The sequence below is a fragment of the Pseudophryne corroboree genome, chromosome 2 (genome assembly GCF_028390025.1).
Source record: "Pseudophryne corroboree isolate aPseCor3 chromosome 2, aPseCor3.hap2, whole genome shotgun sequence".
Taxonomy (NCBI): Eukaryota; Metazoa; Chordata; class Amphibia; order Anura; family Myobatrachidae; genus Pseudophryne; species Pseudophryne corroboree.
The window spans coordinates 875,304,537-875,319,926 of NC_086445.1; the positions used below are offsets into that span (position 1 = coordinate 875,304,537).

At 47.3% G+C, this 15,390-nt stretch overlaps 1 protein-coding gene across 2 annotated transcripts in view; it reads left to right on the top strand.

Moving 5' to 3' along the window:
* Nucleotides 1–4,630: 4,630 nt before the first annotated feature.
* The window catches only part of BLMH (bleomycin hydrolase), a 194,887-nt gene continuing 184,127 nt past the window's right edge, over nt 4,631–15,390 (top strand). Inside the window, exon 1 of one of the 2 annotated variants that reach the window (XM_063955955.1) lies at nt 4,631–4,763. In XM_063955955.1, the coding sequence (XP_063812025.1) occupies nt 4,754–4,763 (10 nt within the window). In that variant the 5' untranslated portion in view covers nt 4,631–4,753. The remainder of the gene's footprint in view (nt 4,764–15,390) is intronic. The other variant, XM_063955954.1, reaches the window with a different exon arrangement.

Below are 15,390 nucleotides of genomic sequence, written 5' to 3' on the forward strand. Positions count from 1 at the left end.
ACCTGCTGAATCATGTATGTTGTGTAAATATAAAGCAACGTCATCCCTATCCAAATCCTCAAGTAAGGTAGACGACCACTTTACTATAGCCTTTGCAATCCATGCAGTAGCAATAGTGGGACATAATAGGGCCCCTGAAGCAGCGTACATTGATTTAAGCATGTTATTAATTTTTCTATCAGCTGGCTCCTTTAAGGCGGTAGATCCTGGAACAGGCAAAACCACCTTCTTTGAGAGTCTGGACACAGATGCGCCAACAATCGGCGGGTTTTCCCATTTTTCCCTATCCTCCTCAGGGAAAGGAAACGCCACCAGCACCCTTTTAGGGACCTGGAATTTTTTCTCAGGGTTTACCCATGCTTTTTCAAATATAGCATTCAATTCCTTTGACACAGGGAAGGTTAGCGAGGCTTTTTTACTTTCAGTGAAAAAAGCCTCCTCAACCTGCTCAGGTGTGGTATCATTAACATTCAACACATCCCTGATAGCTTCTATCAACAATTGCACCCCCTTTGCAAGAGATGCGGACCCCCGCAACACATCCCCATTGCCGTCTGTGGTGTCAGAATCGGTATCCTGGGAGGATAAATCCTCTGCAGCATATGACACAGTATCCCTGGACATAGCTAAAGGAGACCACCAAACACTACACACACACACACACACACACACACACAGGTGAGGGCAGACTGAGTTCCCCCCCCAAGAACGGCAAGAGAGACACAGAGATTGGAGCCAACCCACACACAGCGCTTTTAGCAAAGGGAGACGCCTTGTCAGCGCTGACTGTGCACCTTAATAGGACACAGTCTTATTACAGCCTCCCCTTCTTTCTACAACCCCCTGGTACTGTGTACAGATATTGGAGTTGCTGTGGAGGGACCTGTTCTTCCTCTCAGCGCTGTGCAGGCAGGAAAATGGTGCTGGAACGCTGCTGGGTCCGCTCTGAGGAGAAGCTTCGCCCCCTTAATGCCGCTGTCTTCCCGCTCTTCATAGATTACACTGGCCTGAGGAAAATGTGCTGGCTGAGATCCGCGGACCCCGACAGACTTCTGGACCAGTGTAGGGGGTAAGCGCTGGCCCAGGGCGCCCCTCACAGCGCCGCACCATGTGCCGCTGAGCTTTCTCAGGAGCGCAGTATTATCCCTCCCCGCTGCCGACATCTTCACACCGGCCCCTCGCTTGCTAGAGGGGTCGGTGTCTCACTCACCACATCTTCAACTCTGTAAGGGGTTGGCAGATTGCTGCTGGGGCGAGCGGTCCCCTGTGGTGGGGAACGATTCTACCCCTCTGGAGATCAGTGTCCAGTCAGCGGAGACAGTGGCTCAGACCCCGAAGAGCGGACACTGCTCCCCCCTTAGTCCATCGCTGCAGGGAGGCTGTTGCCAGCTGCCTCCCTGAAATAGAAACTCTAAAAATAAACTTTTCCAGGAAAGCTCTGTAGAGCTCACCTAGCTGTGACCGGCTTCTCCGGGCACATTTTCTAAACTGTCTGGTAGCAGGGGCATAGAGGGAGGAGCCAGCCTACACTCTCAAACTCTTAAAGTGCCAATGGCTCCTGGTGGACCCGTCTATACCCCATGGTACTAATGTGGACCCTAGCATCCTCTAGGACGTAAGAGAAAAACCCACAAGAAATGCTAGCCTCCTCTGCTCCTCTCCTGCTTCTGGTCTGCACAGTGCACTCTGCTACTCTATTGGGATCGCCCACCATGATGCTGCCCGTGGTGACATCCAGGCGAGGTTAGTCTTTCTGGTCACAGCTTTGACAGTTGATAGAACGCTGCATAGGTTGTGCTCATTTGAAAAAACGCGCTCTAATAGATTGAAGTATAATAGACAAATCTATTTTCAATTTCTTTTATCATGGATTGTACAGCAAAAACACAATCTAACAATATCATGACAAAATAATATGTTCTGTATCACTGTATCAAGTCAAACTACCGTGCGCAATTAATGCATTTTATGCCAGTGTCTTAGAATATGTTCAACCCTTTACTACACCTCATACTCAAATTTAGTACCATACCAACTATTCATATTCAAGATATACACACTGGGTATGCACATATTTTTATGGGTGCAATTTATTCCATTTATAATAATTGAAATCAACATTCTCTATCCCACCACCAGTTTTTGACAGGTGCAGCAACAACCTAACAGATTGTTTCATATATTCCCGTTTACAATCCATACTGTAATGCTTAGGATAATCTATGTCAGGGGTCTCCAGTTGTTGAACTACACATACCAGCATGCTTTGCTACAGTTTTGATATTTGGCCATACTAAAATGGTTGCGGTGCATGCTGGGATGTGTAGTTCAACAACAGCTGAAGGCCCGAATGTTCCCCATCCCTGATCTCTTATTATGAGCAGACAACACTTGGCACTCCAGCTGCTGTGGAAATACATATCCAGCATGCTCTGCAAGCTTCGCTGGTAGGAAATGCTAAAACTGTGGCATGGCATGCTGGGGCAGGGATAGCCATCAACCATCGATGATTCAATAGCATTGATGGTCTATAACCGATGTTGAATACTTTTATCATCAATAAGGAAGAACCACATGGTTTCCCACCATCAATGATAAAGAATCAAATTAATATTTTTTTATTTCTTTAGGGATGGGGCAAGGAACTTAGCTCCACCCCTGATGCTTCTGCAAAGCCACACCCCAGGCTCCGATTGGCCAGCAGCCTTGTGTATATTAAAGCATGGGTGACCATTGTGGTTTAAAAACATTGACAGTTCCCTTGGAGATGGTTTCACACCATCAGTGGATAACCCACTGAAGGCCATACCTATGCTGAGGTGTGTAGCTCCACAGAAGCTAGAGCCAGATATTGCCTACCTTTGATCTATATAATAAACTAAGCTGATAAAAATGATGCCATCGCTTTCAAGGTAAAAGTAACAAGGCGCTGTTTTCACATTCACCTAGCGTTTTTGTGCAATATGGCCTCACGCTCTTGAGACGACCTAGATGGAGAGCAATTTGTAGTTTTTCCTAAATGTAGCATCTTATCACATCGTAGCCGCATGTAAAGCCTATCGCAGTTACCAGATACACTAGGTTATTACTTTTACAGCAAAGGAACTGGTATAAAATTGCAGCTAAGCATAACAATACATGATTAAGCAGCGGTACCAGCCACAGAGTTCTGCACAATGGTGGTCATTCCGAGTTGTTCGCTCGCAAGCTGCTTTTAGCAGCTTTGCACACGCTAAGCCGCCGCCCTCTGGGAGTGAATCTTAGCATAGTAAAATTGCGAACGAAAGATTAGCACAATTGCGAATAGAAATTTCTTAGCAGTTTCTGAGTAGCTCCAGACTTACTCTGCCACTGCGATCAGTTCAGTTTTGTTCCTGGTTTGACGTCACAAACACTCCCTGCGTTCGCCCAGACACTCCCCCGTTTCTTCAGACACTCCCGCGTTTTTCCCAGAAACGCCAGCGTTTTTTCACACACACCCATAAAACGGTCAGTTTCCGCCCAGAAACACCCACTTCCTGTCAATCACATTACGATCACCAGAACGAAGATAAAACCTTGTAATGCCGTGAGTAAAATACCTAACTGCATAGCAAATTTACTTGGCGCAGTCGCACTGCGGACATTGCGCATTAGCGACTAATCACTCCGTTGCGAAAAAAAAAAAATAACGAGCGATCAACTCAGAATGACCATCAATGGCACCACTTGCACACCCCTAGTTACATCACTGTAAAATTGTGCCATGTTGCCATTGCATTCTAACCATCCCAATGGTTCACAGATGTGCAGAGCAGATGCGCTGCAGGGTATGAGGTTGTTAGATTGATCATTATTGGTCGACTCGACATGGTTCAAAAGGTCAATATGACAAAGGTTGACACAGGAAAAGGTCAACATGAGTTTTTCACTTTTTCCCCCCTATACTTTTACCTTTTTCATACGTTATGATTAACGAGAACTATGATTGGGAATAGTAACCTGTGCAAAGCGCAGCAAGGCACCTACCTCCGCTCGCCATGCAAGGGGACCCGGTGCACCAATTGTGGTTCCCACTAATTTTACTGAGAAACACCAAAAAAAGTAAAAAAAAATAAAAATCATGTCAACCTTTTTCAGTGCAAGTCGACCAAAAGTAGTCAACCCAGGCAGGGTCGACCCAATGACCCCCACCAACGCAGCAGCAGGGCAGCTGATTGTTTTTAGACCATTCCGTGGAAAAGCAGCCATGAAATGTACTAGCACCTAATGAAAACATAGCTGCTGTTACACCATTGAGGATGGATGTCCAACCCTAATTTTGAACACTTCTGGACGCCGCTGCAATGTCTGCACTGCCGGGGCTCCCTGTGCCCAATGACTCCCCACCTCCTCCTGCTGTTTCCCCCTACACATCATCACTAGTGTCAGTGAGAGAAATGGCAGTCGGGGCGAACGAGCATGAGGAGAGGCATATAGCAGCATAGCACTGTACACGCTGGCGGCTCCCCGCACATGGCTGCGGTTACAGCACTTTCCCTTTCGCTTCTCTTTGGCACTGACAGAAGCTCCTCCGCGCCCTCCCAAGCCTGACACCCCGGTCACGTGTGCATCCACAGCTGCCTCCAGGCTCCGCCCCGTGTGTGCCGGCTCGGCCCCGCCCACCCCAGCAGCACTTCCTGTACGAGCTCCGGAAGCTGAGGAGACAACGAGAGTTGCCGGTTGAGCCTGGGAAGATCCGTGTTGCCCGCTGCTGTGATCACAGGAAGAGACCATGAGCACAGGTGACTGTGGGGGGGGGGGGCGACCAGTAGCGTGGTCTGGGAAGATACCACTGGGAAACAGGGTGCGGTCCTGTTTCTGTGATCTCCGGGGTCACAATCGCTGCTGCTGAGTCATGGGAGGGGCATGGCGCACACTGGGAGGGGCCTGATGCTGGGGGCAGTGACTACGGTTATGGGCGTGTCTTTGGGTTAAAATTTTACTTAAGGGCAGAGACTGATATAAATATATAGTCATGGGCAAAGGGATACAGTGAAGTGAGTTGAGACACATGGCTCAGCTTAGTGTAGTGTCTGGGTATATGGCTCTTTTGTAATGCATTGCAGACTGCACATCATACTTACCTACTTTTGAAAAAGCATTTCAGGGAGATTGTGAAAGTAACACTTATCAGCGCGGGCGCGTACTGCTACATCTAAGAGGCGTGTCATGAAAATAATTTACATCCACATGTAAATGATCCCCAAAGTTAGTAAGATCTACTTGTTGAAGAAAAGACTGATATTTTGCAGGATTTTTTTTGAGTATTGTGTTTTACAAGAGGTTCCATATACTGTAAGTGGCCACAAGAAACCTTTACAATGCATGTAGCCATAGGGATCATTGTGTCTTATAACCAATACAGGGAAATTGCACGGATGATCCCATTTGAATGTATCTCTGATTTCTCTTTTTTTTCAGGGAGATTGAGGGACTGTTCAGGGAGTGAGGGAGATTACTACTATTTCAGGGAGTCTCCTGCAGAATGAGGGAGGGTAGGCAACTATGCTGCACATGCAGTGAGTGCAGAAACTGCTGGCAGTGCTGGGACTTGTGGAGAGAGTGACTCAGATGGTATCCGGTCTTTAGGTCGACAGTTATTAGGTTGACCACTGAAGATCGACAGTGAGCAGGTTGACACATGCATAGGTTGACATGGGCAAGGTTGACACAGTTTTTTTGGGGGGTCTCAGGACTTTTTCCTACCTCCTCTATCCAAGTGAGCATAGGGTTGGTTAGAAACCTTGTGGCGTGTGTAGCGAGACACCGCGCCCAAAGCGTGGCTAGCGAATATGTTTCAATTGTTGGTGGTCCCAGATGGAAATTCAGTCCAAGAAACCCTGCCCCCACCAAAAAAACCAACAAGAAAAAAACCTGTGTCGATCTTTCCCATGCCGATTGTCACGATCCTAGGCACGGCGATTCCCCAGATACGCCAATCTGCGAATCCCTGCCACGTGACACCGCTACTGGATACCTGAGCGCGTGTGTTAATTTCACACAAAATCACTGCCACCAGCCAAAGTACAAATGTTTAGGGTATGACCCAAGGCAAACTTATGGCTTTTGCCTGCACCTAGAATTATTAATATTTTGGTAACGCCTCTTTCAGAGAGTTGGGTTGGATACACAACAGAAACCAGATCTAAAATTATATTATTTAATTCCAGTAAAACACTTCAAAGCTTATGTTACAGAAAAAAAGAAAGTTACAAGAATATAATGATAAAAAGTCAGTCACAACAGAAAGACAACTTCAAGAAAATAAAAATAGGAAGATAAACCCACCGATACTAGCACGCATGCAGAGTAGAACGATGAGGTGAAGTGAAGCCGCTTCGGATATATCGGAACATTACAGAGCCAGAATGTTCTCCTGACTCGCTTCTTTGATAATGGACCACTTACCCTCTGTGAGTCTCCTATTTAAAAAACATGCTGCCCCTCCAACTCCCCTCCCTCTGGAGTGTTACTGTTAACCCTTTCCAGATCAGAGTTAATTGTGTAATTCAACTGTAACATGGGGTCTCTTTGTCATATACGCAGGGGCTGGCTAATTACTCTTCCCCTTCCTTTTGAAGATGGGCAATCAGATTTATCAATCATACTAAGACACTGTTATAGCTGGCTGAAGGAAGCTTTTAATCACCTTCCGTAGCCAGCATGTCTTTCTGGCCTCCCTGGTGACCCCCTGGGGTCAGGAAACAACCTGTTCGGAGATACACAAGCCAGTTGAGAAAACACATTTCAGGCCTGACCTGCGTTTACTTTAAGATCTCAGTTCTGATTCTGGGGTAAGTAAACTAAACTAGATTTCACACCTAAGCAGTCAGTGTGTCTCTGTGATCTGTGGCTACAATGAAATGCCAGCAGATCAATCAAGCTCCAACCATTTAACATGCAAAGACAGTTACCACATACTGGTACCTTGATACATCAATTGGAATAATACACATTTCATTCATGCCCATTTCGATGTAACCCAGATGCCTTGGCATCACATCCATTGATACGTCACTTGGATATCCTGGTATCATCTATATTGATTTCACACTACTTATTAACAGGCTTATTCCTGCTTGAAATAGCCTGGATCATGACACCTCCCCCTTTAAGATCAGCAAGGGTGCAGTGGCACATCAGACTGAAGTCTCCTATGACCTTTTCACACAGGATTTATACATAACCACACACAGGGCATTTGCAGACATTGATCAATACAATATTATTTGCAGTTATGCACGTTCTGGCGTCAGAATAGCGTCCAATCATGACAACGACCTTCCATACATGTCGACCTACTCATGTGTCGACCTTCAGCTAGTGTCGACCTACTCATTATCGATCTTCAGTGGTCGACGTAGTGACTTTCGACCTGGACAGGGTCGACCCAATGATCAGCACCTGACTCAGACATCTGGGAGTGGGTCAGCTATTCAGCTGCACTGAATAAATCATTAATGATTCTGATCCATCTCCACTGAGTGAGCACTGTCTCACAGTCAGTCATACCCCTTTCAGACTGACAGAGCCGGGTCACAACTGGGAATGTGTTCCCGGACGCATCCCAGGACACAACCCGGGAATGTCCCCTTTCACACTGCACTTAGACCTGGGATTGACCTGGGACAGGCCCGTTTACACTGATCCCAGGAAATCCCTGCAAATACATATGTATATCATTAGAAATGGACGTTTTTCTGGCTCACATAGATGAGGTCACAATAGGCAAGCAAAGTGAGGGGTGGGGCCTGCTTTTTCAGAGCCTTCATTTCATTAATAACTTGCTGTTGTGTACGGATAATTCCTCTGTCTTCAGCTTTGAAATGTTTTTATAAATAATAGCATCATTCACTGACTGTTATCTGCCTCTTTATTTCCTCCTCCCCTCTTATGCTGAGCAGCTCTCTGATCTCCTGATCAATCCAGGTAGCCATATTGCCTGTCTCCTCCACTTCCAGGGATGCTTCTCTGGGCTCCTGATGATTACATCATCTTTTCTGAGCCCAAGAAAGCTCCATTGAGAGGCCTTTTAACAGTCCTGTGTACTGAATACCGGGTAGGTCTCATTCACACTACACTGCATCCCGGGACTATCCCTGATTCAACCCAGGTCAAGACTCGTCCCGGGATATTGTTCCTGTACCCTTTCACACTGAGCAATTTCCCGGGTTGATGCGCGTTCATGTGCAATAACCCGGGAAATATTTGTCAGTCTGAAAGGGGTATCAGTGACTCATACCTCCGCTATTCAGCTGCACTGGATGAATCATTGATGAATCTGATCCATCTCCACTGAGTCTGCAGCAGTCTCACAGGCAGTCAGTGAGTCAGACCTCTGGTAGTGTGTCAGATATTCCGCTGCATTGAATGAATCAGTAATGATTCTGATCCATCTCCACTGAGTGAGCACTGTCTCACAGTCAGTCAGTGACTCATACCTCTGCTATTCAGCTGCACTGGATGAATCTGATGAATCTCCACTGTCTCAATTCAGTGTCACAAGAAGTCAGGCTCAGCTGCAGCCCTGACACTGAGCATCATCACACTGCTCCTTCCCAGGGGGTGTCACCAAGGAGTGCTGCCACCCAATCACTGTGACCGACTGAGAAAGGCTTCTGGGGGCTGTCTCAACACACCAAACTGTGAGTGACTCAGATCATTCGAACTTAGGGATGCCCATAGGTGGGGTGTCCATTGATGGTTACCATCGATGGTAGCAGCGATAATAACCATCGATGGCACACACACCATCGATGGTGAACCATCAATGGTTTGCAACACTCGATGGTCACCAATGAAAGGTGCAGGCTGGTCCACGGACCAATGAAAAACCAGGTGCGGGGCTTAGCAGGTGTCGGGGGGCGAAGCTAAGCTCCGTGTCCCGGCACCACATTAAAAGAAAAAAAAGTATTTAGTTATACCTTTCCATCGATGGAGGCAAACCATCTGGTTCTCCCCCATCGATGGCAAAAGTATTCTATATCGACCGTAAACCATCAATGATTTTGCATCATCGATGGTCGATGGCCATCCCTATTCGAACTTATAAATTATTTGACTCATTGTGTTGAGACAGCAACTCAGTAGCCATCTCTAGATGTAAATGTAAACACACAGAAAACCTAGAAGGGGCTGGTGTGCTCCTGTTGTGTCTTAGTAGTTCTGGAACTATCAGTTACTCACATCCCTGACAGACAAGGGACTCATTTCTGCAGCTGCTGGAAGCCCTAAGAAAAGAGTATGTAAATATAAATTGTGTTTAAAGTACAGAACACGGCCCCCTGGGTCAGTATAACTAAACTGTTCCAGTACAACAGTAAACTTGTTCAGAATAATAAGTAAACTATTTTAGGGGTCTATTCATATAAAAATCCAAAAGTGAATTGTATCTTAGCACTATACAGTACATCGCATCAGTTCGATGTGATATATAGCTTTGGTAAGTAGCAATTCATGTATACTCACCTTTCTGGTAATGCGATACAGTATACAGAACTCCAGCAGTGACGTCTTCAACTGTGGTCTCCTCTGCGTAGACTGAAGTCAGCCGGCGGATTCCTCTGCGTGTGGCCGATGGAAGTGTACAGCACCTTCTTATATACTCTGTAGTATAAATGTTGTGGCTACTTGCTCACAACAAACCGTGGGAACTGTGGCCTGGTTTACAGAGAGTCAGCTGTCAGGCAGGTATGGTCTTTGCTGCACACTGTAGCTGCACCAGCATGCAGTCCCGGCTGTATGAGGATCCGGCGTGTGAGAGCGCATGCACTGCTTCAGCAACTGTCACCCGGGGGTTGGCCTTGAAGCGTTTCTCAGCCTATTGGACAGATGGCTGTTTCCTCAGAAGTGGCTATCTTTTAAAACACAGAGACTCATATATTTATACATGTGGAATTATATCTGATTATTTATATTGACATGCAATTGCTACAATGATGTATGGCAAGGGTATTCAACATGCGGCCCTCCAGTTACCCTGTAGTTCCACAGCAGCTGGAGGGCTGCATGTTGCATACCCTTAATATAGGGGTTTTCTCTGACGTCCTAGTGGATGCTGGGGACTCCGTCAGGACCATGGGGATATAGCGGCTCCGCAGGAGACAGGGCACAATAATAAAAGCTTTAGGATCAGGTGGTGTGCACTGGCTCCTCCCCCTATGACCCTCCTCCAAGCCTCAGTTAGATTTTTGTGCCCGACGAGAAGGGTGCAATCTAGGTGGCTCTCCTGAGCTGCTTAGAATAAAAGTTTAAGTTAGGTTTTTTATTTTCAGTGAGTCCTGCTGGCAACAGGCTCACTGCTACGAGGGACTTAGGGGAGAGAAGAAAACTCACCTGCGTGCAGGATGGATTTGCTTCTTAGGCTACTGGACACCATTAGCTCCAGAGGGAGTCGGAACACAGGTCTCACCCTGGGGTTCGTCCCGGAGCCGTGCCGCCGACCCCCCTTGCAGATGCCGAAGTTGAAGAGGTCCAGAGGTCCAGAAACAGGCGGCAGAAGACTTTCAGTCTTCATAAGGTAGCGCACAGCACTGCAGCTGTGCGCCATTGTTGTCAACACACTTCACCAACAGTCACCAACTGTCACTGAGGGTGCAGGGCGCTGGGGGGGGCGCCCTGGGCAGCAATGTATAATACCTTTTTATGGCTAAAATACATCACATATAGCCCTTGAGGCTATATGGATGTATTTAACCCCTGCCAGATCTCACAAACTCTGGGAGAAGAGCCCGCCGAAAAGGGGGCGGGGCCTATTCTCCTCAGCACACGGCGCCATTTTCCTGCTCAGCTCTGCTGTGAGGAAGGCTCCCAGGCTCTCCCCTGCACTGCACTACAGAAACAGGGTTAAAACAGAGAGGGGGGGCACTTATTTGGCGATATGATTACATATATAAAAATGCTATAAGGGAAAACACTTGTATAAGGGGTTGTCCCTGTATAATTATAGCGTTTTTGGTGTGTGCTGGCAAACTCTCCCTCTGTCTCCCCAAAGGGCTAGTGGGGTCCTGTCCTCTGTCAGAGCATTCCCTGTGTGTGTGCTGTGTGTCGGTACGTGTGTGTCGACATGTAGGAGGACGATGTTGGTGAGGAGGCGGAGCAAATTGCCTGTATTGGTGATGTCACTCTCTAGGGAGTCGACACTGGAATGGATGGCTTATTTAGGAATTACGTGATAATGTCAACACGCTGCAAGGTCGGTTGACGACATGAGACGGCCGGCAAACAAATTAGTACCTGTCCAGGCGTCTCAGACACCGTCAGGGGCTTGTAAAAACGCCCATTTACCTCAGTCGGTCGACACAGACACAGACACGGACACTGACTCCAGTGTCGACGGTGAAGAAACAAACGTATTTTCCTTTAGGGCCACACGTTTCATGTTAAGGGCAATGAAGGAGGTGTTACATATTTCTGATACTACAAGTACCACAAATAAGGGTATTATGTAGGGTGTGAATAAACTACTTGTAGTTTTTCCTGAATCAGATAAATTAAATGAAGTGTGTGATGATACGTGGGTTTCCTCCGATAGAAAATTATTGGCGGTATACCCTTTCCCGCCAGAAGTTAGGGCGAGTTGGGAAACACACCTTAGGGTGAATAAGGCGCTCACACGCTTATAAAAACAAGTGGCGTTACCGTCTCCAGATACGGCAGCCCTCAAGGAGCCAGCTGATAGGAAGCTGAAAAATATCCTAAAAGTATATACACATATACTGGTGTTATACTACGACCAGCAATCGCCTCAGCCTGGATGTGCAGCGCTGAGGGGGCTTGGTCGGATTTCCTGACTGAAAATATTGATACCCTTGACAGGGACAAGATTTTATTGACTATAGAGCATTTTAAGGATGCATTTCTATATATGCGAGATGCGCAGAGGGATATTTGCATTCTGGCATCAAGAGTAAATGTGATGTCCATATCTGCCAGACGACAGTGGTCAGGTGATGCAGATTCCAGACGGCACATGGAAGTATTGCCGTATAAAGGGGCGGTCCATCGGACCTGGTGGCCATGGCAACAGCTGAAAAATCCACCTTTTGTTACCCCAAGTCACATCTCAGCAGAAAAGGACACAGTCTTTTCAGTCTCAGTCCTTTCGTCCCCATAAGGGCAGGCGGGCAAAAGGGCCAGTCATATCTGCCCAGGGGTAGAGGAAAGGGAAGAAGACTGCAGCAGGCAGCCCATTCCCAGGAACAGAAGCCCTCCACAGCTTCTGCCAAGTCCGCAGCATGACGCTGGGGCCGTACAAGCGGACTCAGGTGCGGTAGGGGGTCATCTCAAGAGTTTCAGCACGCAGTGGGCTCACTCACAAGTGGACTCCTGGATCCTACACGTAGTATCCCAGGTGTACATTGGAAATTCGAGACGTCTCCCCCTCACAAGTTCCTGAAGTCTGCTTTACCAACGTCTCCCTCCGACAGGGAGGCAGTATTGGGAACAATTCACAGGCTGTATTCCCAGCAGGTGATAATCAAAGTACCCCTTCTACAACAAGGGAAGGGGTATTATTCCACACTATATTGTGGTACTGAAGCCAGACGGCTAGGTGAGATCTGAAATATTTGAACACTTACATACAAGCGTTCAAATCAAGATGGAGTCACTCAGAGCAGTGATAGCGAACCAGGAAGAAGGGGACGATATGGTGTCACTGGATATCAGGGACGCTTACCTACATGTCCAAATTTGCCCTTCTCACCAAGGGTACCTCAGGTTCGTGGTACAGAACTGTCACTATCAGTTCAGACGCTGCCGTTTGGATTGTCCACGGCACCCCGGGTCTTTACCAAGGTAATGGCCGAAATGATGATTCTTCTTAAAAGAAATATGGACGCTTTCCTGATAAGGGCAAGGTCCAGAGAACAGTTGGAGGTCGGAGTAGCACTATCTTAAGTAGTTCTACGACAGCACGAGTGGATTCTAAATATTCCAAAATCGCAGTTTTTTCCGACGACACGTCTACTGTTCCTAGGGATGATTCTGGACACAGTCCAGAAAAGGATGTTTTCTCCCGGAGAAGAAAGCCAGGGAGTTATCCGAGCTAGTCAGGAACCTCCTAAAACCAGGAAAAGTATCAGTGCATCATTGCACAAGGATCCTGTGAAAAATGGTGGTTTCTTACAAAGCGATCCCATTCGGTAGATTTCACGCAAGAACCTTTACGTGGGATCTGCTGGAAAAATGGTCCGGATCGCATCTTCAGATGCATCAGCGGATAACCCTGTCTCCAAGGACAAGGGTGTTTCTTCTGCGGTGGCTGCAGAGTGCTCATCTATGAAAGGGCCGCAGATTCGGCATTCAGGACTGGGTCCTGGTGACCACGGATGCCAGCCTGAGTGGCTGGGGAGCAGTCACACAAGGAAAAAATTTCCAGAGAGTGTGATCGAGTCTGGAGACTTCTCTCCACATAAATATACTGGAGCTAAGGGCAATTTACAATGCTCTAAGCTTAGCAAGACCTCTGCTTCAAGGTCAGCCGGTATTGATCCAGTGGGACAACATCACGGCAGTCGCCCACGTAAACAGACAGGGCGGCACAAGAAGCAGGAGGGAAATGGCAGAAACTGCAAGGATTCTTCGCTGGGCGAAAAATCATGTGATAACACTCTCAGCAGTGTTCATTCCGGGAGTGGAAAACTGGGAAGCAGACTTCCTCAGCAGGCATGACCTCCACCCGGGAGAGTGGGGACTTCATCGGGAAGTCTTCCACATGATTGTAAACCGTTGTGAAAAACCAAAGGTGGACATGATGGCGTCCCGCCTGAAAAAAAAAAAAAACTAGATATTGCGCCAGGTCAAGGGACCCTCAGGCAATAGCGGTGGACGCTCTGGTAACACTGTGGATGTACCAGTCAGAGTATGTGTTCCCTCCTATGCCTCTCATACAAAAAGTACTGAGAATCATAAGAAGGAGATGAGTAAGAATGATACTCGTGGTTCCGGATTGGCCAAGAAGGACTTGGTACCCGAAACTTCAAGAGATGTTCACGGAAGACCCGTGGCCTCTACCTTTAAGAAAGGACCTGCTCCAGCAGGGGCCTTGTCTGTTCCAAGACTTACCGCGGCCGCGTTTGACGGCATGGCGGTTGAACGCCGGATCCTGAAAGGGCATTCCAGATGAAGTCATCCCTACCCTGGTCGAAGACAGGAAGGATGTAACCGCAAAACATTTTCACCGCATTTGGCGAAGATATGTTGCGTGGTGTGGGGCCAAGAAGGCCCCTACAGAGGAATTCCAACTGGGTCGTTTCCTACATTTCCTGAAAACAGGACTGTCTATGGGCCTAAAATTAGGGTCCATTAAGGTTCAAATTTCGGCCCTGTCGAATTTCTTCCAGAAAGAACTGGCTTTAGTGCCTGACGTTCAGATGTTTGTAAAAGGGGTACTGCATATACAGCCTCCTTTTGTGCCCCAGTGGCACCTTGGGATCTCAATGTTGTTTTGAGTTTCCTAAAGTCACATTGGTTTGAACCACTCACCACTGTGGACTTAAAATATCTCACATGGAAGGTGACGATGCTATTAGCCCTGGCTTCAGCCAGGCGTGTGTCAGAATTGGCGGCTTTATCATATATAAAGCCCTTACTTAATTTTTCATTCTGACAGGGCAGAATTGAGGACTCGTCCTCAATTTCTCCTTAAGGTGTTTTCTGTTTTTCACATGAACCAACCTATTGTGGTACCTGCGGGTACTAGGGACTTGGAGGACTCCAAGTTACTTGACGTTGTCAGGGCCCTGAAAAATATGTTTCCAGGAAGGCTGGAGTCAGAAAATCTGACTCGCTGTTTAGCCTGTATGCACCCAACAAGATGGGTGCTCCTGCTTCTAAGCAGACGATTGCTCGCTGGATTTGTAATACAATTCAGTTTACACATTCTGTGGCAGGCCTGCCACAGCCAAAATCGGTAAAAGCCCATTCCAAAAGGAAGGGGGCTCATCTTGGGCGACTGCCCGAGGGGTCTCGGCTTTACAACTTTGCCGAGCAGTTACTTGGTCAGGGGAAAACACGTTTGCTAAATTCTACAAATTTGATACCCTGGCTGAGGAGGACATGGAGTTCTCTCATTCGGTGCTGCAGGGTCATCCGCACTCTCCCGCCCGTTTGGGAGCTTTGGTATAATCCCCATGGTCCTGACGGAGTCCCCAGCATCCACTAGGACGTCAGAGAAAATAAGATTTTACTTACCGATAAATCTATTTCTCGTAGTCCGTAGTGGATGCTGGGCGCCCATCCCAAGTGCGGATTGTCTGCAATACTTGTACATAGTTATTGTTACAAAAATCGGGTTATTCTTGTTGTGAGCCATCTTTTCAGAGGCTCCTTCGTTGTTATCATACTGTTAACTGGGTTCAGATCACA